A 21,935-nucleotide genomic window follows, 5' to 3' on the forward strand; every position below is an offset into this window, starting at 1 on the left:
GATATCTGGATCTGTCCTAAAATGGTTCACCTCAGAACACTTTTGATTTCAGTGAGAAAATTTTGGTGAGATGTAATTGGATTTTCATGTGGTCGGATCGGTTTTAAGCCCCTTGTTATTCTCAGTATATATTCTGCCATTAGGCCTTATCATTAGTCATTTTAAAATTATTTCCTATCATCTGCATGCAGATTATATCTAACTGTACATTTCTTTTAAAATTTGTGAATTGGAAAAACGATCTGTTCTAATGGACTGGGCAATCAATGGTTGGATGCCAAACAATTGTCTGCAGCTGAACACATACAAGACTGAGTATTTAATTCTTGCTTGAGAGAGTATTAAGCCCCAAATTATACAACATCTAGGTCCCTTCTCCAGCTACTGTTTGGAATCTTGGGTTAATTTTTGATGAGTCTGTGTTTTTTGATGCTCATACCAAGTCTTTGACCCGCTCCTGCTTTTTTTCATTTAAGAAAGATCACTAAACTCAGGACTGTTGTCTCCAAAGTTAAATTGGAAATGCTTGTTCATCCTTCATCTCCTCTAGATTAGATTCTTGTAATGCTCTTTACTTGTCTGTCAAAGGCTCCTTTATCCTCCTAGGACCTGACGTCCACATACATGTGGACATCACATTTTGGGCTGTCTAGACCAAAATACTAATTTTACTCTACAGGGGCCTGATATCCACTTACGAGGACATTATACTGCCACAGTTCTATTGAAATGTAAAACGAACGTCCTCTTATGTGGCTCTCATGTGGCAAACAAAAATCAGGCAAAAAAAAGAAAATCAGGTAATTCTTTGTTTTTATATTCATCGGAGCCCAAATAGCAAGGAGAAATTGAGGAGATTAAATCACCTTCAACCACCAATGTACCTGTGGCTTCTTTTAAAATACACCTGAAAACTCATATTTAGACAGGCATTTGAGTAATGTTCTTTTGTAATATGATGTTTTTGTCTATATATTAATTCCCTGTAAATCACTTTGCAACAGATTCCTGGCTTAAAAAGTGCCACACAAATAAATTTTACGTACCATTATGAACAAAACAGTTTCATAATATTTCACATAGAATAGCCATACTTTTTTTTTTTATTATTTGGTTGCAATATTAGAGTAATGCGTTGCTCAAAAACACAGGGATGCTTTTTTTCAGGTTAACTATGGGTGACTGGCTCTACACACACAGGTTGTGCTGACCCTGACAGCACACTCTCCTCTACACGTCTATATGATCAGCCATGTTAATTCTGATTTGTTTCCTAGAGGCCGAGACAAACTGCATAACTCTGAACATGAAGTGTTGAAAATATTTTATTTGTTGATAATGCAACAGCTACAGCAGAAGGTATAAGTTACAGCTCAGATTACAGCTAGAGGTCGACTGATTCACCAGATCAAACTAGTGTTCAGTGTCAGATTGAACTACAGTGTTGGAGATTATATTAATAATAATTAGTAAGCAGGAGAGCCTTTAAATGAAACAGTGCTTCACATAACTGGAACAGGGCTGGTTAAAAGAATGCTCAAAATAGACTCAGTGATATGAAAAGAATGGACACTTAGCTTTTATACACTATTAATCAGAAAAGTAAATACGATTAATAAGTGCTAAAAATACTGCTTGCAGTTCATTCTACATGTTTAACAACACTATGACATGGTTACATCTGCCTCTATAGATTCAAATATAATCACTTTCTCTGGAACTCCCAGTTACATCACCATTTTATTTTTCTTTGCAACATGTTGATCATCATGCAACTATTACATGACATGTAAATGAAGTTTAAGCTTTTAATAGTATTCAATGACAGACACAAAGCAAAACATGCACTGATGACCTGATGTCTTCATCAAAGGCATCAACAAAAAAGAAAGAAATGCAACACATGTATTCCAGATAGATACTTGTGAAATCTATCTGCACCAACAATGCATCCTCCACTACTGGTTTGTTGATGAGTCAGAGGTTTCACACACAGCTTCTTGACCCCATTCAGGTATTTTTTTTTTTAAATGCACTGATTGTATTCACAACTGTCTTTGTGCATACCCCACTAAGCCCAAATTAGCAAGTGTGAGTACTACTAAGTCGACAGATAAAGTCCTATGATTACAGATTCAGTGCTCACTACCTAACAAAGCCTTTCCGGGGTGATTTCTCTCACTGTGTTTGCAGTGTAATCCAGCATTGTGCTAGGTTGGACAGTTTTGCTACATTGCTCGTTAAAAACTATGCTTGCAAGACTAGCTACTATGGCTGGCTAACTATGTGTTAGCAGTAAGCTCAGCGGCTATAGTATCAATCCAGTACTTTCAATTAATGAAAACAAGCAAATTAATTTACCAATTTCTACTTTGACTAATAAATAAAGCTATAATTATGGAACACATTTTAATAGTTGGCTAAATGCAAATATATATTTGTTTCGGTCATCAGTCGACCTCTGTGGATAAGTTTTAATGTATTTGGTTGGTGGCTTTTTTAAGGGGGTGTTACAGCAGAGTGACTATTGATTTATACAACTTTAAAAGCTAAATCAGGATGTGAAAGGCAGCTCAGCTGAAGGTCTTCAGAGGTCTATTTAATTCCAGTTAACACAGGCCTGTCCTTAGAACCCAGTTTACCAGCTTTCCTAAATCATGGATGTTATCCCATGTATTTTGGTTGGTTTCAAAGGTTGTGGAGCTCTGAAGACCTGTGGCCTGAGTTACATCTATCACAGACACAGACAAACTGCTACATCAGTGAACCCCTGCTGGTATTCGGTCCGATTAACAAGAATAAATCTGAAAGCTGATTGGTAGGTGTTGCAGTTTATCATCAGCTGCTACTGGGTCCCTTCTCCATCAGTTTGAGTCCAGCTCAACATGGGTGGAAAGGAAACAGGTGCACTGGTAAACATACAAACACCATCTACAGTCTGAGATTCCAGTGCTGATGCTCATCTTCCTTTCTCTGTTAAATTTCCACGTTACTGATTCAAACAGTTATTCTCTGGGACGATCATGATGATTCAATACAATAATAACAGAAATATGTCTATATAAGAATTAGGCAGACCTCTCTTGAAACCTCACAAAGAATTTCACCATGAAGATGGCTAACATAACAGTTAAGGCTGCTACATTTCTTCATTTTCTACATCGATAAATCTTGTGCACACAGTGAGCAGTGGCTACAGAGGCCTTTGGGCTACGACATGCTCAGCGATGTTTGCTGAAGGTTTCTAGAAATGAAAGAGACTGGTGTGTGAATGTTCTCTCTTTGTGGCCAAATTGAACTTTACAAAGAAGTTTTCTTCAACACAGCCACAGTTTAGAAAAACAAAACCATTTCTCACAGTAAGTAGAGCATTTAACCACAATTTTATTTACCAAGAAAACTCAAGTATGTGTGGATTAAACACTTACAGCCTTCCCTTTCTTTAGGGAAAGTTTTTGTTGCAGTGTTTCCCTAACCTTTTCACCTGTGATGCTGTGAAAGAAGACACTCTTAACGAAATACCCCTTTGCCAGTATTCCAAAGATTGTGCGTTTCTATTAGGCAGTGTCTAACAGCAATTCAGATTTTTCTTAGGCATAAATTCTGTCTGGAATTATTTCATGTTCCTGCACTTCAGGAACAGAAGTTTTTACAGAGCAGATTTCATCTGTGACATTGACTAGTAATGCTGACATCGGAGCTTTAGCATATCATCTAAAGCAGGGTTGCAACGGCTCATACACACTTTAAACTAACTGAACCCATAGAGTTGAGCACAGGGTGCTTAGGTAGTATAGAAATGGGAGTTTGGCCTTCATAGAGCCTCTCACAGGTTAAACGCAGCACCTAAGATGAGTCCGACCTTCATACAATATCAATACGGGACTCCAGTAATGCTGTTGTGACTTTCAATGGGAACATACTACAGAGAGTATTGCAGGAGATTAATCCCTGTAGCTTTGGACTATGTGTTTCATCCACATGACATTGTTTTTTAGCTGTCTGCATTCTTTTGGCCATTTAATGTCTCACTGTGAGGAACAGCTTTGAAAAAAACAAAACAAAAAACCCCAACATAAAACAAACAAAAAACTGCAATGGCTATAAAATGTTTTTTTGACTTTTGGAAGGTTCAGATGACCATCTTGAGATTTTGATGAAGCAATATTAACTTGACAAAAGAATTCAAAATGATGCTTTACTACAGAAAAACTGATTTTACAGCTACAGCTTGAGCTCACATATCACAGACATTACAGATTATTGTACAGTTAGTGTGTAAAACTGCTGTTAAAGCATCATGTTTTTTTCTTTCTTTGTGTCTGTACTCAGACTGAGTTGCATATTCAGCAGAAATGGAAGATAAAAAGGATTTATTTGTGCGCTGCTCAGTTTACCCAGCCATGACCAGCTTGACTGAAATGAGACTGAAAAGTATCTTTGAGAATTTTTTTTCTTATTTTCTGATAATTAAAAAGAGTGAAAAAATGATTGCAAAGCTACGACTGAGCTCGAGTCTCACAGAAAAAAGTAAGGAACCAAAGAGACAACTCTGATGGACTTGTTTGAGAAGCTGAATGCGTCCCATTGCAGTGAACGCTGTGATTGATAGATGAAAAGTTGGAGCTGTGGAAACAAGTCTCATCAGAATTATTTTCTGTAAATACTCACCCAATCTCCTTCAACCTTTAATGAATGAGCTAAAACCCCTATTGATCAGATGACTCTGGGAATGATTGTAGGGTGTCTGGCATGTAACAGTTAATTCCGAACATCTGAAACTGAGAAAGAAGACCATAACAAGAGCAAGATATTGAAACACTTGTGACAGATCAAAATCAAAGCCCAAATGTTTGAACAGTTTAACTAGCTTAAGAGTTGGAGCTTTGACTGAAATCGATTAGGAACAGTACCCATGACTGGTCAAAACAGATAGAAGATGGAAACGAGACTGGACAACGATTTGTCACAAAACAAACACCAATAATGATAAAACAAGTTAGCATTACTTGTGATTAACACATGTTTCAGCATCAAAGGTGAAGCTGAACACATGTCAATCATAACAAGTCCAGATTAAAAAAAACAAGTCAGTGAGAGAGTCAAATCTGAGTTGATAAGTAAAACAATGAGACAAACAACAAAGAAAGAATGAAATCAAATCAAAACAAGTCTGAGTTAAGAGAAAATAAGACTGGCATAGTGGGTCAGGACCTCACTATCACAGGACTCAAGAACTACAGGACAATTTAGGCTGTGCAGACATGCACACGTTCATTGTTTGAGTCTTGGTTTCTTTGGTTTTGAGTTCACTCTAAAACTGTGCAAGTCTCAGCTTCAAGCCTGAGTTCAATATTAAATAAATTTGGTACCAAACACCCAACAACCATTCCAACCAAACACCAACAGTCATCTAGCAAAAAATCCAAAATCTGAGGTTGATGTTTTACTTTCTGCATCTAGAGTTTCATCAGTTTTAGCATCACTTCCCACCTGTGAGGAAATCACCTTAAATCCTCAGACCTGGAAAGTAAAATTTCATTTCTGACTACGCTGATGACATTTGTTGAGTAACAATGTAACTTAGCCAGTTGAGTTTTCAAGTGAAAGATGTGATGAGCATCACATGATGGAGGTGGTAGCAGTGCTTTAGGCGGCGGCCATAATCAGATGGCTCCAATGCCTGGGGACAGACTGGTGGAGATCTATATTGCACAGGGGTTGGAGAGATCCTCAAACACTGGCAGTTCTTCAATCCCTCGAGCAAACAGCTTGATCAACTGGCCGTGCACTCTGAGAAAACAGCAGAAGTTGTTTTTAAAGAGAAAACTTAAACCAAGTTTTGATATTTGTAAGGAAGAAGATCCCACAGGGTCGTCATACCTGACGTCAATGCCTGTGTGGGTCAGGATCTCGCCATCGCAGTTCCAGCTGCTGTAGGCGGGTGCACAGCCACAAGCTGGGTGGTCTTTGCAGATCTGGCTGAAGATCTGCCGCTTGCTATTCTCATGCAAGTCCAACTCCAGGTCCGAGTCGCTTTGGCAGTGACGTGGCATGAAACGAAAACGCCTCACTCGATGGACCTCAATGAAGGTAAGGTCAAACTGATTGAGAGAAATAAGTATTTAGTTGTGGACCAAAATGTCCAAAGAATATCAATAAAAACATGTTTTTTTGTTTTTGTTTTAATTTAGACTGGAAATATACCTGGTCATCTTTGCTGGTGTGTCGTAGGAGGTGTCTAAGGAAGTTGAAACGGGAACATTTTCGGACGAGGATGAGGTCTGTGGTGCCGTCAGCCAGGTGGGCAGCAGGCGAGAGGCCTTTAGGGCTGCGAGGACAAGCACAGCTCATGCTGGCAGCGTTTATAGCGAGGAACTTTCCTCGAATCGTCCTCCACTCGCCACTACTCTCTGGATGAAAAACAAAAGAAAACAGACAGATTTGACTTTACTTGTTACTGCTGCCAAAACAGTTTTCACTCTGTGCCAAAAGTTTGCACATTATTCATTATAAACATACAAAACAAAACAAAAAGTTCCATTCACTACATTCAGTCCAATGTTTCTCACATAATGAATTTACTGCAGGTTGCATCACTACAGTTGTGCTCAGGAGTTTACACACACTTTGGGATTAATGGTTTCTTTGAACTGTTCTTTTTCCAACCTTAAATAACTAAAAAAAAAAAAAAAAAGGATTAAATGCACAAGGTTAAATTTATTTGGAATTTTCTTTTGTCTACACAGGCTCAAATATATACATACACTTACTTAAATCTTTGCATCTATTATCTAAATCTATTAACTTCTTATTAGTGATTATGATTGACTACAACTGGTAGTTTCTGTCACAGCTCTCAGAACAATGGGCACTCGGTGAAGATCGAGAGGTTCAGGTTTAAAGTTTAGGCTCAGTGAATTTGCTGTGAACAAGAGCCAAAATAAACTTGGAGAACCTTGAAGTCAACTTGGACAATAACTTCTCAAAGTGTTCAGAAATAATATGTTGGTATTAGGTTTGGTATGGAATTCAATAAAAACTAGAAAAACAAAGCCAGCTGATGTCTACCAAGACTACAGAACAGCCATGGGTGGATGGACACGGTTTTATCATTTTTCAGGAAGTGTTACATATTTGTCTTTATTTCACAAATATAAATATTTTCTGAGATTTAACAAGAAAGAAACATGACAAAGCCAGACGAGGAGATTTAGGAATGGAGTAATGTTCAGTGAGTAAGACCATTAGAAACTGTTTTTGGACTGACCAGAGTCTGATGCTTCATCCATCTCATACTTCTCGCTTCTCTCTGAATTTAGCTGTCCATTGTGCTGACAAATTACACACCTGGAGATTTACAGAGAAACCAGCGTTACTTAAATGATGCAATGAACAAGGACTTTAATGAGAAGCCATTTTACATTTAACCTCAGAAGGTTATCACTTTAATTTATATGACTGCGTTTGGTTGCAACATAAACCAAACGCTTCAGCTGCAAAACTGAAAGTCAGATAGCCAAAGAGTTAATAAACTAGAATAGGATTTATAAAATGTTTTGGTTGTAACTGAGGTCACAGGTTTATGATCAGCTCTAAAATTCCAATAAATTCAAAAGAGTATTTATATATTTAAAGAAAAAAGGGAAACAAGTTGATACATGTTTGGATCTCTCACCCAGATCGACACCTGGTCGCGTCTCGTGGCGTTCCTATGATACCTTTGGCTGGCAGGTAGGACACTGTTCCTTCGTAGTAATGATGAGTCAGGAACATCTTCAGACCTGCAGACCATTACCAAAAAAAGAAATTCTGATGAATAATGCACACGTGCAAGCAAATGAAAATGACTGGAAGGACTGTGGTAGGCTGATGTGACTGAGCGGTGACATAAAAACAACCTCTCTTTGCTAATATTTAGAGTACCGGGCCTCTCTGACAAATCAGACATCAATAAATTTCTCTGCTTTATCTGTAAAACATTATAGATAAAATTAAAGGATATTATATATTTTCCCACCTGAGAAGTCATATCTTGCAGGCCCCATCCATCTCTTCCTCTCGCTGTCTGATAGCACATCGCCATAAAAACCATATCCAAGCAGCGACACAGAGTATCGCAGGAACATGTTGTTGTGATGAACTGAGCACACATCCAGCGGCTGAGAGTCTCCTGCACACAGATATTAAAAAAAATGTTATGTTTGCCATTTTTGAAGAAAGACAAGCAGACACGTACACTGAGAATTTAAAACAAACCAAGCTGTGGTTTGTTTTACATTTTAAAATAAGTTCAGTTAAATGTATCAAATATTCTATTAAACTGTATCAAATTCTCACTTCTAATACCAATGTTTGACATTGAAGTCTACATTAACGCTTGCTTTCTCAGCAAAATAGTTAGATATTACCCCAGGAGTGTTTGTCCTTTTTTTTTTTTTTTTTTTTTTTAATAGTTTCCATGTTAACATTAACTTTAGACTTCAGAAAGGTTATGTTGCTGGAATGGATATTATGACCGCTGATGTCATGGAGATGATGTGACTGACCCACAATGATGTGTAGTGCAGAGGTCACGGGGTCATTTGTGCCCACAGAAGCAAAGCAGATGCAGTCTGTGGAACCTGAAACAGACAGAAGAAACAATGAGCTGAAAGAACACAAACACCATCTGCTAACAGTTTACTAGTGTAGAACATTCCAGTGAAAAGAGGACGGTCATCACCGATTCTGATTATTTTCTTAAACCTTTACAATGTGATTTTACATTGTAAAAGCACTGCTGCTCCTGTTGTGCACACACAAACACCTGCAACCATTAATTGCCCAGGTGTGCGGTTTCACTTTTGTATCTGCACAGAGGAATAATGTCCCCCAGGTGACTCTGTGTGTATTTATAAGCACAGCAGCAGAAAACACCAAGGACACAAACCAGCACAACTGAGAAATGAGGTCACAGTGACTGCCTGTATTTATACTTACATACTTATTGGCTCTCACCTGTCATTAAAAGCTAGATTACCTCTATCACTGTCCAGGTCAGCAGCTAAAACTGTCTTTCTAAATCAGGAAGAAGTCTGGCTATTTTTCACTCGGGATGTTTTATATATAGCAACAATGCTATTTATGTCTTAAAGAGGGAAGAGCTGAGAAAATCAGTTGAAGCATTGATGTGAGGCTTTCATACAAATAATAGAAGGAAATATTATTTACAGACAAAGATAGAAAACCTTCCAAACAATTTGGTCTTTCTTTTCACGCTCTGTCTTTGTAGGTGTCTATTCTACAAGTATTGTATGTACTTTTTATTTATAGCAGTTGTTTGTGATGAAGTACCAGAGTTTGTGCTGATAAGAAGATGCTCTTCATATAGGTTAAGGACAGTTTAAAAACTAGACAAGGAGAGACCAAAGTGATTTGTTAGCTGGCAAAACAGCAGACTCCAGAGAGCTGGAGGTTTCTGGAACAATACAGCAGGCGCTAGAGTCTGTTAGTTCAATAAATAATCCCTTGAGGCTTGGAAAACCTTTACATAAGTCTTTGGCGCCAAAGAAACCATGTAATGGTTCCAACCTGCTGAAGTACACCTGTGACACAGTGCTACACCTTTAGGATGAAGTCAGAGTTACCTACATTTTTGCTGTAATCCAACACAAAAAGAAAAGCAGTGATATTTCTCTGAGTTTCAGACCTGCAGGAATGATTCCGATGCGTAGGGAGCAGGGAGACAGTGCCTCCTCTGGACTGTTTGGATCTACGCCGCAGTCGATCTGTGTTCTCCAGATCAGTCCGTGGATGATCTCACTAAACATGCCGTCCCCTCCAACGCACACCACACTAAGCAAGGGTCACAGTGGAATATTAGCATCGACAATCTCTCCGTGACCTTTTCTAAAAGATCACATGTATAAATGTTGTGTGAAAAACACACAGATATTTTCTGTGGTGATTTATTTCGGGAAGCTCAGGGATTTTTTACTGTCCTACATGTACAATCAGATCTATGAGCATTTGCATAACACCACCAACAGTTGATGCAGTACTTTTAGTAAACCTGCTGAATTAAAGCTGAAAGTCTGGTTGAAAATCATCATCATGTGTAATTGTCCAAAAAGTTTATGAATCTGAATTATGTTGTGCTCGGCTTCTTTTTTATAGCATTTAAGTAATTAATCTTCACTGTACAGGGTGAATCACAAAGAATCTTCCTTTTTCAAAGTGGTTGCATTCTAACGCGTAATGTTACAAGGTGCGGGTTTGTGAGTTTCAGGTGGTTGCTGGTAGGCAGAATAACAACAGCAATGGCTGCAGTGACTCCAGGTATGCTCACAAAACTGTGGGACGAGTTTGACAATTGCTTGGACATATGCCAAGTATCTGGAGGACTACAATCTTGTTTTGTATGTAAACTATTAAAAACCCTTACTTCAAGCTTCTTTGTCCAGTCTTTTGAAATCTGATGATTGTTTTTGACACACTCTGTAGCTTATGGGTGAACTTCTATTATGGACAAACAAAACTCACCCATCAAATTTCTTCAACTCTGCCTCCATCTTCAAGTGATCTCTGGCGTGATTGGCGTACTCTGTCACTATGACAACAAACACACAGATTCTCAGTGTGTTACATGTATAATTCTGACACAGGAAGTTGGAGACTGGGTGGTGAGTGACTTGGACGTACCAATAACACTGGTGGAGATTCCAGCCTGTGTGAACAGGGGGGCAACTTTCTGCTCGTAGATCCGTTTTCCCTGACGCTTCCCACCATATGGATTTATGTAAACCAGCAGATGTTTTGGTCTGCTGGCTGTTGACACAAATAACAACAACAACAACAACAGAAACTATGTCACAAATAGTTTGTGGAAGCGGCATGAGTTATTCAGACAGTGGGTTTTTGTAAAATCATACTGTTACTGGCGAGCTGCTCTCTGATGCTGCTGACCCAGTGCTGACACACCGCCTCATCCGAACAAGTGAAGGTGACTTCAGCACACCGCCAGCGGTGCTGCCGACACCTCTCCACGTACAACACTAAAACAGATACAAGTTAAAAAAAAATACTTATTTAATAATCAGCCATCTTTGATTGCCAAGGTGCTAGAGTGCAGATCATGCAGTGTTTGGATTACCTGTGAAGGCCTGCCTGCAGTCCTTTCCCTCTCTTTCTCTGATCTTTTTCCAGCTGCCATCGTCTCTTTGTCTGCTGCCATTCTCCTCCTCTTCCTCTCTGACAGAGATGATCTCTGACACTGGGACACTGTGACAGACACCTGAACAACACACAGATGCACACAAAGCAGTTAGTGTCGCCAACCAGCAGCCAGCTCTCAAATTTCAGAGCCTTCTGGCAGCATGTGAAGGCACCACCAGGGGTATTGTTGCTTTTGGCCTTATTTTCTAGAATGAGGTCATGATGATGTGAAACAAGTCCACATATTTAGAGTGATGCAGCAAGTTTAGCAATACTCGAGTGTGACATGACCCACATATTGGCATTGTCATCTTTCGGATTCACTTCTGACTCACTTATCTGTATCTGCAGCTCACATCACAATCACTCTTCTGCTATTCTGTCTCCACATGAAGGAACCTACGGCACATTTTCATCTTCAAATGGTTTTAATCTTAATTCTGACTTCATGAATAACAAATAAGACTGAGTGAGACCTTGGCTCCATTTCAAACACTACTGTATCACTGGGCTGTGATCATTTCCACAAACGTTCAATTCATTTTCAATAATAATCATCATGAACTCCAACACAAAGCTTTGTAAAAATCCCTGTTTACTATATTTATATTTTATTTACAAAACACAAAAAAAACAACCCCAAAATCAGCTTTTCACCATTTCAAAACAGCATTATAGCCAGAAGTAGCATATTTTTAAAAATACATTCATAAACTTTAAATATCAGGGGTGTCATCAAGATCTGTGACTTTGCCAATAACAAAAAAAAAAATTTTTGACCTGATTTAAATTCCCCCCTCAGGGTCAGCTCCTTGTGCATCTCAGGACTGATTCCATTGTTACTGACTTTTTTTATATTCACTCCGTGGAAGTCCTATTGTGACAATTTTCTATGTTTGATGAAGTTATAGGGAGCCACATCTTCATGTTGAGTGAAGACTGTGTTGGTGAATAACAATTCTGAAACCAGAGCTGGAGCTGTTAATTGGAAATACTTTATCAGGAGAAGAACCACACTCCATGCACTTCTCTGGTCATATTTCTCCTTCTGTTGGTCAACCTCTGCCAAAGCACTGAGGAGCCATTGATAATTCTTAATGAGGCTTTCCTCTAATCTAGTTTGTTGCTTTATTATTAACAAAAATCGACCTACATCACATTTAGGATTAGGGTCCTTGCCATAGAATGTCTGGTTAAGGCATGATAATTTAGAGAAAGCTGAATATTTAAAAAGAAAAAAATTCTCCTTTTTTGCCATTCATGCCATTTAAAGAAATACCCAGGTGTTAACCAAAAGTGTGTTTTAAATATCAAGGGATGATTGGTGTTTGGAAGAACTGTTACACTGCTGCTACTGTGATCACTAAATGTTTTCCCTCAAATGCCTCGGGACTTTAAAACTGAACCCCGCATCGAGAGGGGAGCAGCCATGGTGAATGGTGGTTCTCCTTCTGGTCTCATTTCTCACCCGATCCACGATCTGCTGACTTTGAGAGTGTGTGTATTATTCCACTGAAAACTAACTTTTGGAGGGTGGGCTGCAGTCACCCTCCAAAACTTTGCTCATCGGTGATGACCCATGATGAGAAAAACACGGTCAGTTTGACACAGAAGTTGATGTTAGCTTGGTAATAAATGAGAAATACGTACACACACTCCAGCAATTCAGAACAGGACTTCCATGAAGCACTGGAAGCAATCCAGAAAAGGACAAGGAGATGATGTTTAATGAGACAGTGGCTAAATTTAGTTCAGTTAAGGTTTTCCTTGTTATGAGCAGAATCACAATACTTTTTGTTTTCACCATGTACTTTTGATCTATACTATACTGCCAAAAGTATTCGATCTTCTGCCTTCACACACAATAGGATTTGAGTGACTACCCACACTTAATCCATAAGGTTTAATATATTGTTGAGCCACCCTTTGCAGCTATCACAGCTTCAACTCTTCTCATAAAAGCTTTCTGCAAATTTTATGAGTGGGTTCGTGTGAATTTTTGACCATTCTTCCAGAAACAACTTTGTTATGTCAGACACTGATATCGGACGAGAAGGCCTGGCTCAGTCTCCATTCTAATTCCTCCCAAAAGACACTGCAAAAAGATCTCTGCACACTATGCACCCCAGCATCAGCTAACCCCGCTCTGTGAGTTTGTGTTGCCAGTACTTTGTAGCTGAGGTGCTGTCATTCCCAATCACTTCCAATTTGTTATAACACCACTAAAAATTGATTGTTGAATATTTAGTAGAGATGAAATTTCACGACTGGACTTATTGCATAGTTGGTATCCTATCACAGTACTATGTTGGAATTCACTGAGCTCCTGTGAGCGACCCATTCTTTCAGATGTTTCTAGAAGCACTCTGCATGCCTAGGAGCTTGATTTTATACACCTGTGGTTATGGAAGTGATTGGAACACTTGAATTTGATGAGTTGGATGGGTGATGAATACTTTTGGAAATATAGTGTATGTCTTCATCTTACTCTAAGAAAGAAAAAGAGGAATATCAGACTATTCCTCTACATAACACTTGACCAAAGAGTGTTTTCTTGAAGCCAGGAGCATGTTTATCTCCCATATAAAGAAACTTAAGCAAACTACAGTAGGTCAGCTAAATTAGTGGAACTACAAAGCCAAACTACACATCGAACACTGACACAAGAGCTACAGGGAGGGCAACATGTTTCTGTTGGATCTGTTATTGATGAACAGACTGAACACAGCATTAAACTGACACGTTTTACTCCTAAAAATGTGGTTTATTCCAAAACATGACTTCTGACGGTAAAGGTTATATCATGAAACTGAGATTATTTAATTACTCTAATGTTAGGTTAGGAGGTTGCTTTGTTTTTATTTTTCATCATTTTGGAATAAAACCACTTATTTAAATTGGAACAACACAAACAGACCTCACACTTCAGCCATCAAACCCAGAAACATGTACTAACAGCAGAACCACTAAACCTCCACACAATGGGGTGGAGGTGGCCCACTGCATTGTGGGAACTAAATCTCCTACCTGGATCAGGTCGACGACGAAACAAAGGAACACAAAATCCTGCAGGAAAACCATACAGGTAACACTGTAATTAGCAGATAGAGAGTAAGTTAACCTAAGACAATCAGAAAAAATGTAACTTTGGTTTCAGATCAACAAGTGCCTAAATGAATGAGGATACTAAGTCACCTTTTAACTTTATAGTCTACATGTTTTTAAATCAGCCTTCCTTTCTGGCTACTACAGGTGGGGGTGAAGAAAAAATTTTTTTAATTAAGTATTTCAGTATTTTCCACGGCAACATCGCATCAATATAGGGACAATACAGAGATCAAGTTTGCATGGACTGCAAATAAAAACTGAACTTTTTAGTTACAATAAAAAACTCAGCTGCTTCTTCAGTCCACCAGATTGTGCTGTCGGCTTTTTCTTGTGAGGTAAACTGAAATGTGGGGCAAAGCTGGTATTGAAAGAAATCAGAAAATGCCATCTGTGTCTAAATCAAAAATGGACTTGAATTGAGAATTGACAGCTCCTTTCGCACCTTACCATGATGGAAGACTTATAGCCAAAGACGACAAAGCTAACATCACATGCACTTAAAGGAAAACACATCAGACACTGAAGACAATTTGAAAAAGTTACCTCCCAGTTCTTTCCACAGACACAGTCTGGATCAGAGAAGTGATGCATAAAGCTGAGGAACGTTTGAGTACAGCTGAAAGGATAGCAGCTCATCATCTCAGAGGACAACTGCTGACTGCTGTCTTACATACACAATACCTGTACACTATGTGCACGCTAGTCTACACATTTGCATTAAAAATGAATTGGAATAGACTGTAATACAAACAGTTTAGTCTGTCAGGTGCATGCAACATGACAGGTTTTAATGACACTGTCGATCAGTCTGTATGCTTCACAATGCAATACTCAGCATATTGCAAACACACAATAATCTCACAAATCATAATCAATTTTTCAGTATGTGAAGAACCCACACAAGCACTGGGAAATAATGCAAACTCAGTGAGTTTACAACTTCCTCCCGCAGTGCGAAGACATGCGTGTTAATGGCGATTCTAAAATGGCTATAGGTGTGAATGGCAAACTGTCCAGGGTGGACCCCTCCTATGGGTATAAGCTGAAGTTGGATGGATGGATGGATGGATGGATGGCATTGTATTATGGGCTCTCTGGTGAGTCAGATCTCTACATAGAGTTCCTTCAGCCTAATTTACTCAGAGCACTTAATCTATAGGTCACACATCGTCAGGTATAAAGATGCATTTACACCATATTTCATGCCTACTCATAGTTACTCATAGATTTCTTTTTCTTTTAAAATGCTGTTCTGCTGGTATGTCTTCATGTCTATGATTAGTCATATGCTGCAAACTACCTCTTTTATGGCCACGTGCTTTTAGCTACACTGGAAAAAACCCTGGGTTGACTTACTGAGTTGATAAGAAGCTACATGTGACTGCTTAGCAGGACTGCTGATTCTAAGATGAGCGAAGCCAGATAAGGAAAAAGATATCCTGGGCATGGTGAACTTGCTTTATAATACAGGCGTTAGGGGGATATTACAAGCTACAGTTATATTCTTAATATTCACTATACTGTTCACCCATTCAGTTCTTAAATTCAAATATCTCATTGTGCACACTTTGTAAATAATGCTGCACTGTATTCAGTGTTGGGGAGTAACGGAATACATGTACCGCCGTTACATATTTAAAATACAAAATATGAGTAACTGTATTCCGTTACAGTTACCGTTTAAAAAGGTGGTATTCAGAATACAGTTACTTTGTTGAAATAAATGGATTACACGGCACGGTCTTTTCCTGTTTCATATATTAGGCTATGCTCTCTCTATTTTTGGTAATTCCACACCAGAGGAAAAACAAACAAAACGCGGCTCTAATGCCTGTGTGTCAATCTCACGGCCCATGTCACCTCTATTTGTGGCCCGCAGAATGATGCGAAGAAATATTTTTTTAAAAATTATTGACAAAAATTATTTAATAAGAAGGCAATAGGCAGAGTGTTACAGGCATAGCCCTAAAGAATGTAGCCTCATGGGCAGTGTAGTCCGTGCTGCAGGGAGAATGGACTGCTGTTATGCGTCTGTGAGCGCGAGGGAGGGAGAAAAAGGAGAGTGGAAAAGTACGAGTTGTCACCAACCAGAAACGGGAGCTGGAAGCATGTAAATATAATAATAACCACTGCAGCCAAAAAGAGTGCCTGACGAGCCCAGTTGTAAGTAAGCTATTAAGACTCGACTGTACATCGTGTTCGTGTTTTCCTCTGAAACAATAAGTTCCGTTGGAGCAGCCTTTCAACACCTCTCTCTGTCTCTCGCTAGCAAAGTTGACCCAGACAACAAAGTTTAGCGTTTCAACACCCCCAGCAGCAGACAGACAGAAACTAGGACACATAAAAAAATTCACAACTGAAATACAAAACACATGCTGGTGTGTGTTTCAGTTTTACACACACAGCTGTTGTCACCATGACACTGGAAACAACTGAACCCTGACCAACTCGGATGAAACAGAAGAGAAGTAACCTGCTGACAAACAAACACTGTCACGCACCTCCTGCAGTAACAGTTGGGATCATTTTAACAGGCAGTGTGAGGTGAGTCATTGATGATCCACCAGAGATGTCCAACTCTTTAGTTAAAATTTTAAAGATTCAAGTTCTTTGGTGTAAAAAGCAAAGCTTGCCTCCATGCCTCAATGTGCATTTCAACCTGTTGAAAAGTTGCATTAAAACAGGAAAAAGAAACCTTTCATCATAAAGAGGTAGAAGAAGAAGAAAAAAGGATAAATAAACCGCACATGAGAAGCGCAAACAATGGCTCCCGTGGAGAAAGTTCATCGTTTTAACGCTTGATTTTACTCCTCTATAAAGCCGTAAGCATAGACTGTCTATAAAACATGAAAATAGCCACTGTAACTGACTTAATGTTCTGTTAACCATGATATAAAAATAGTGAATGAGCTTCATAAAGTGAAGGAGCTGAGAGATATTCATCCACAGACTTCTGTACAAGTATGTTATACTTCTTCCTACTCCATTTCAGACCTAATAATTGTCATTTCATGTCATTTAGACTTTGTTTTATTTTATTTTTTGTTCTATCTGAGCACATACGTGTGTGTATTTACATATATATTCGTATTTGTAAATGCAAGTATGTGTACTGGTGTATATATTGTTTTTTTCTGTATATGTCTGAAATAAAGATACAATACAATACAACACAACAAGAGTCTCCCCCTGCTGGCTATTAGAAAGTATTACGCTCACTTTTGAGATGTTGAAGCTATAGACATCTACACTCTGGAGATGAGTAAAAAAAAACAAAAAAAGTGTATAAACAAACAATAGTTATGAACATTACAGTAGTTTACTGCCCCCAAGTGGCAGTAAATGGCAAAAACATGTAGACTATCAAACTGAAACCTTAACACAGAGTACACAGGGAGGTTAACAACAAATGCAAACCACAAATTTGGCTTATTTTGATATTTTAACTCCCAAAACAAAATAAAACTCAGGATTATATTAAGATATATTGAGGTGAATGACTGTGGTAGTCTCTACTGAGGTTTTAACTGGATTCTAACAGAGACTAAAACACTTCTGTTCACCATGATCATCTCAAATGATTCATCATTAATGTGTTCATGTATTAGACAAGGTGACTGTCCACGAATAGTACATATTATCAATCTTTGTTATGTTCAATGATACAGGTTTACACTACAAAAGGTTTGTGTTAGCAGACAAATACTGTAAAACAGTCTGTCCTGACTCCATGGTATTTACATAAAGCAATGATTACATCCCTGACCGGGGCAGTGATGCATATCAGACGATTAGCAAGAGCCACCCAGCTTTACAGTTATACTGATCTGAATATGTCACTGATAATGTTAAATTAGAATTAAAGTATTAAGAAATATAAAACTATAAAACCTTTGTTTATGAAACGTTATTTTGTTTTGTTTTTTTATTTATTTGTTGTGCTCACACTGAAGGGTACATCTACATTTCAAACGACAACACAATGATCGGGTGATCAATTCGTAATATGTTACAGTCACAAATCAACAACAGAGAAGTAATTAAGTACATGAGGTTAGCCAGTAACCTTTAACACAAACTCAGTGTGACCATGTTATTCAACACACACTGGTTCATATGTAAACCAGTTAATTTGGGACTGATGGTGTGAGAGAAATGTGAGTAGGGGGCTCGCTTTCACATCTGGAGATTTTGTACTTACTTTGAGTACTCTTTTTGATACTGCTGTGGCATTTAAGTGCAGTATCCTTCTTTAAAATCTCGTAGTGGAAACTGTTAACAAGTCTCTGTATTCGATAAACTTCCTATGTAACAATCCCATAACTTTCAGATGAAAACTTATAAAAATGTTACAGATTTTACAGCAAAACATCAAGTAGCCAGTTCCATTCAAACATAGCATATGTTTTTAAGGAAGTGGACGTGTCCAAAACGGATTTAAAATAAAGTGAATGGTGCAATTGCCTTCGTCAGCTGGACACAATGGCTCACAAACAAAAGCACGTCTACTGAATAAATAAATCACTCAACCCTCTGCTACTTGAAAAACTGTGATTTTTCATTATGTTGTTTGTGGTTAAAATATTCTAAAATTATGTATGAGGTTTGGTGTGTTTGTTCGTCCCTGCAGCTTGCAGCCTCAGTGACCTCCACTGTCAGACTGGATGATGAGTGTTATATAACCGGATGTATCATATCTCATATGGTCCTACAGTCCGGATACATTGTGCTCAGAGCGGAAAGTTAACGGCATGATATCCACAGGTCCAAACACTGCTGTGTGTCCCCTTTCACGTTTTCTCTGAGTTCTTTGTTTATCACACAGGATGTCGCGGTGCGCTTAAAGGCCAACAGAGAGATATATTAAGACACATAGACAAAGGCAGACACATTAATCACGGATCTTACTGGGTCTGAACGGGTGGTACACGGGACTAGAGGTCCGTCTCTTCCAGATGAGCAGTGACCGGCTCAGGCTTACATCGTACGCGGCATTTCTGACGCGGAGCTCCGACTGCAGCAGCAGCCTACCCGGCCTCTCCATTGGCGTTTAGCCGTCTTGCTCCGTCCTTTAGCCGGATGAGGAGGCAGCAGCACTCCGAGTACGGTTACCTTTCCCCGGGCATGTTGTCTGTGAGTTTCCCTTAGAGGCCCCGAACCTCGAAAATAAGTACTTTTTTTTAAAACGACGAGGATTTCTGTTACTGTATACCCATGTAACGGACTCCAAGTCGGTACAATTTTCTGGCTGATAGCGGTTTCTCACCGGATATAGGAGGGGCTTTGTGGTGCATTCAGGTGCCTTCAGAAAACCCGATCTACGTGTTTCGTAATTCAAATATTTTGGCAATGAACCGCATTGAACTGTCCAAATTGAATATACAGTTTAGATGCTCAAAGTTAAACCGTCCTGGAAACCTTGTCTCTGTTTTGATTGTTTTTCAGGACGAAGTGCGAAACAATTAATGAAGCTGATATAAACAACTTTTCCCCCAGAATTTTGGAAAAGACGCCCACCCAAGTGTCCCTAATCCTCTTCAGTACAAAGTCCCCATTTAGAGCACTTGATGTTTTGGCCCCTCAAACCAGAAATACAAAAATTCCTCCCTGTGGTCCTCACACTTGAACTTTAAAATCCCACATACCCTTCAGACTGCGATCCCTCCCTATAACTGAATTCCCTTTGAAAGTTCAATGATAATGTGTCATTTATAGCTTTGTAGATTATCTGAATTGTTTAAAAGTAATCCAGGTTGTACTTTCCTCCTCAGGTCCAAGAACTGAAATCAGCTGACTGTTATTCTAGGGCAACCAGAGCCAATAAGCTCTGACATGGCTTTGACCAGAGCCATTTCAAAACTCTGACCAGCTGTACCTTACCGATATTTTTGACAGACACATTGCAACTTACTCAGATCTTCATAACAACCCCAAATGTCAGGAAAAAATGCTGAATAAAAATTACTGCTAAATTACTCCCAAATGAGTAAAAGTGTAAAAGTACAGTCACAAATGTAACCTAAAGGATCAAAGTACTGTAGCAGTACTGTAAATGTCCCTGAAATACAGTGGAGTGAAATACTGAAAAGTTTAAAACAACAACAACAACAACAAAAAAGGTGGAAATCCATTAATTCTCTTCTGCTTATCATTGTTAGGGTCGCAAGGGGGCTGGAGCCTACCCAGCGACAGGTGGCCAGTCTGTGGTGGGGCATAGAGACAGACAACCATTGGCACTCACATTCACACCTATGGCCAATTTGGAATTACCATTTTAACTTAACCCCATTAACTGCATATCTTTGGATTGTGGGCGGAAGGCAGAGTACCCACAAAGAACCCATGCAAACATGAGAGAACGAACTCCAGGCCTCTGGAGAACTTCAAGACATGTTGAGGAGGTAGTTTAGCCATTTAAAATCAGCTGTGTTGGATCAAGGACACATCTAAAACCTGCAGGACACCGCCCCATGAGGACTGGAGTTCCCCTGCCCCTGCTTTAACTCCACCTCTTTAGATGGCATAATTTATCCCACTTTAAACCTGTGTATAACAAACAAATAACAAAACAAAACGAGAATCAAAAATCAAACGTGAACAAAACAATGCGCCACCCCTTAGTATATTCGGACTTTGTTTTTTCCAAAACATAACGTTGCCAAAATTAGAGTCAGTTCTTCCATTTTTAAAGCAAACCAGACAACCTCACTCAGCAACAGCAGGGGGAGCTGCTGTCACGGTCTAAGGTTACTTACCATCTCCACAAACACTACATTTCTTTTTTTTTTTTGGTTCAAACAAACAAACAAACAAACAAAACACCACAAAATAAGTAATGCCAGCACAGCTAAAGCTACGAGGAAAACAAAATACAAGAGGAAGTAACAATCATTCTTAATTGCATATTTGATCCTTTTTCAAAACCCGTTTTGGTATGAGCTTTAAACAAGGGTTTCAACTCAAACGGAGGTTGTCTGTCATATGCAACCTGATTTGATCTTGTTACAAAAAAGGCAAAAAAAAAAAAGTTCCCTTTTTCTTTAAAAGAAAAAAAAAGGTTAAGTATGATGTAGTATGTGAAAGAAAATCATTAACATGGGTCCTTCAGCTCACCCTATAAGAAATCGTAAATGTAACCCCCCCCCCCCCAAAACAAAAAAAAAAAAAACAAACAAACAAAAAAAAAAAAACAACAACAACAACAACCTAGCAGCCCATATAGACCTTGTCCCATAAATGAAAATAAATAAAGATATATAATAAAATCAGAAAATGGATAAATAAGAATAACATTAATTTATTTATTTGAGGTGCTTGGACCAAATGTTTAAAAAAAAAAATCCACAAAACACAAAGTTAAAGAAAAGGGGAATAGGAATACTATTCATTAAAAGGTGAAAGTGGTGCAAATTTAAGCATATAATTCATCCACTGTCCATCTCCTTCAATGCCATGTGCCAACACAGTACAGAGCAGCTACCTGAAAGCTACTCCCACAGAGGCCGATTGTCTTAATAATTTCACATCTTCACTCCATATGACTGTAGTGTAGCTCCTGAAAAAGCAAGACTCCGATCAGAGTAACTCGACTCCTGGTATAATGTGAACCTTAAAACAGACAACTCATAAGC

General features: G+C 38.8%; 1 protein-coding gene across 3 annotated transcripts; it reads right to left on the minus strand.

Moving 5' to 3' along the window:
* Positions 1-1,307: 1,307 nt before the first annotated feature.
* LOC113026221 (ceramide kinase) lies at positions 1,308-19,606 on the minus strand. 3 transcript variants are annotated; one of them, XM_026174744.1, is made up of 14 exons: positions 19,213-19,606; positions 14,224-14,262; positions 11,135-11,275; positions 10,920-11,036; positions 10,684-10,809; positions 10,525-10,591; positions 9,692-9,837; positions 8,550-8,624; positions 8,021-8,173; positions 7,679-7,784; positions 7,271-7,350; positions 6,208-6,413; positions 5,884-6,104; positions 1,308-5,793 (listed from the first exon to the last, which is right to left on the minus strand). In XM_026174744.1, exons 1-14 carry the CDS (start codon positions 19,346-19,348, stop codon positions 5,706-5,708), a joined length of 1,701 nt encoding a protein of 566 aa, XP_026030529.1. In that variant the 5' UTR covers positions 19,349-19,606; the 3' UTR covers positions 1,308-5,705. The 3 variants fall into 3 exon arrangements, with proteins under 3 accessions (XP_026030529.1, XP_026030528.1, XP_026030530.1); XM_026174743.1 differs by having other exon boundaries at positions 10,914-11,036; XM_026174745.1 differs by lacking the exon at positions 14,224-14,262 and having other exon boundaries at positions 10,914-11,036.
* Between the last annotated feature and the right edge of the window lie 2,329 nt (positions 19,607-21,935).

This window comes from Astatotilapia calliptera, chromosome 7 (assembly GCF_900246225.1).
Source record: "Astatotilapia calliptera chromosome 7, fAstCal1.2, whole genome shotgun sequence".
NCBI lineage: Eukaryota > Metazoa > Chordata > Actinopteri > Cichliformes > Cichlidae > Astatotilapia > Astatotilapia calliptera.

What these genes read in the sequence shown, in the direction of transcription:
- LOC113026221 (XM_026174743.1), bottom strand. Translation starts at nt 19,348, where the DNA reads ATGGAGAGGCCGGGTAGGCTGCTGCTGCAGTCGGAGCTCCGCGTCAGA. An exon ending in GCGACCAGGTGTCGATCTGG is followed by an intron (nt 7,351 to 7,678) that starts GTGAGAGATCCA and finishes GTAAATCTCCAG; the next exon opens with GTGTGTAATTTGTCAGCACA. An exon ending in GGATGAAGCATCAGACTCTG is followed by an intron (nt 6,414 to 7,270) that starts GTCAGTCCAAAA and finishes TTTTTCATCCAG; the next exon opens with AGAGTAGTGGCGAGTGGAGG.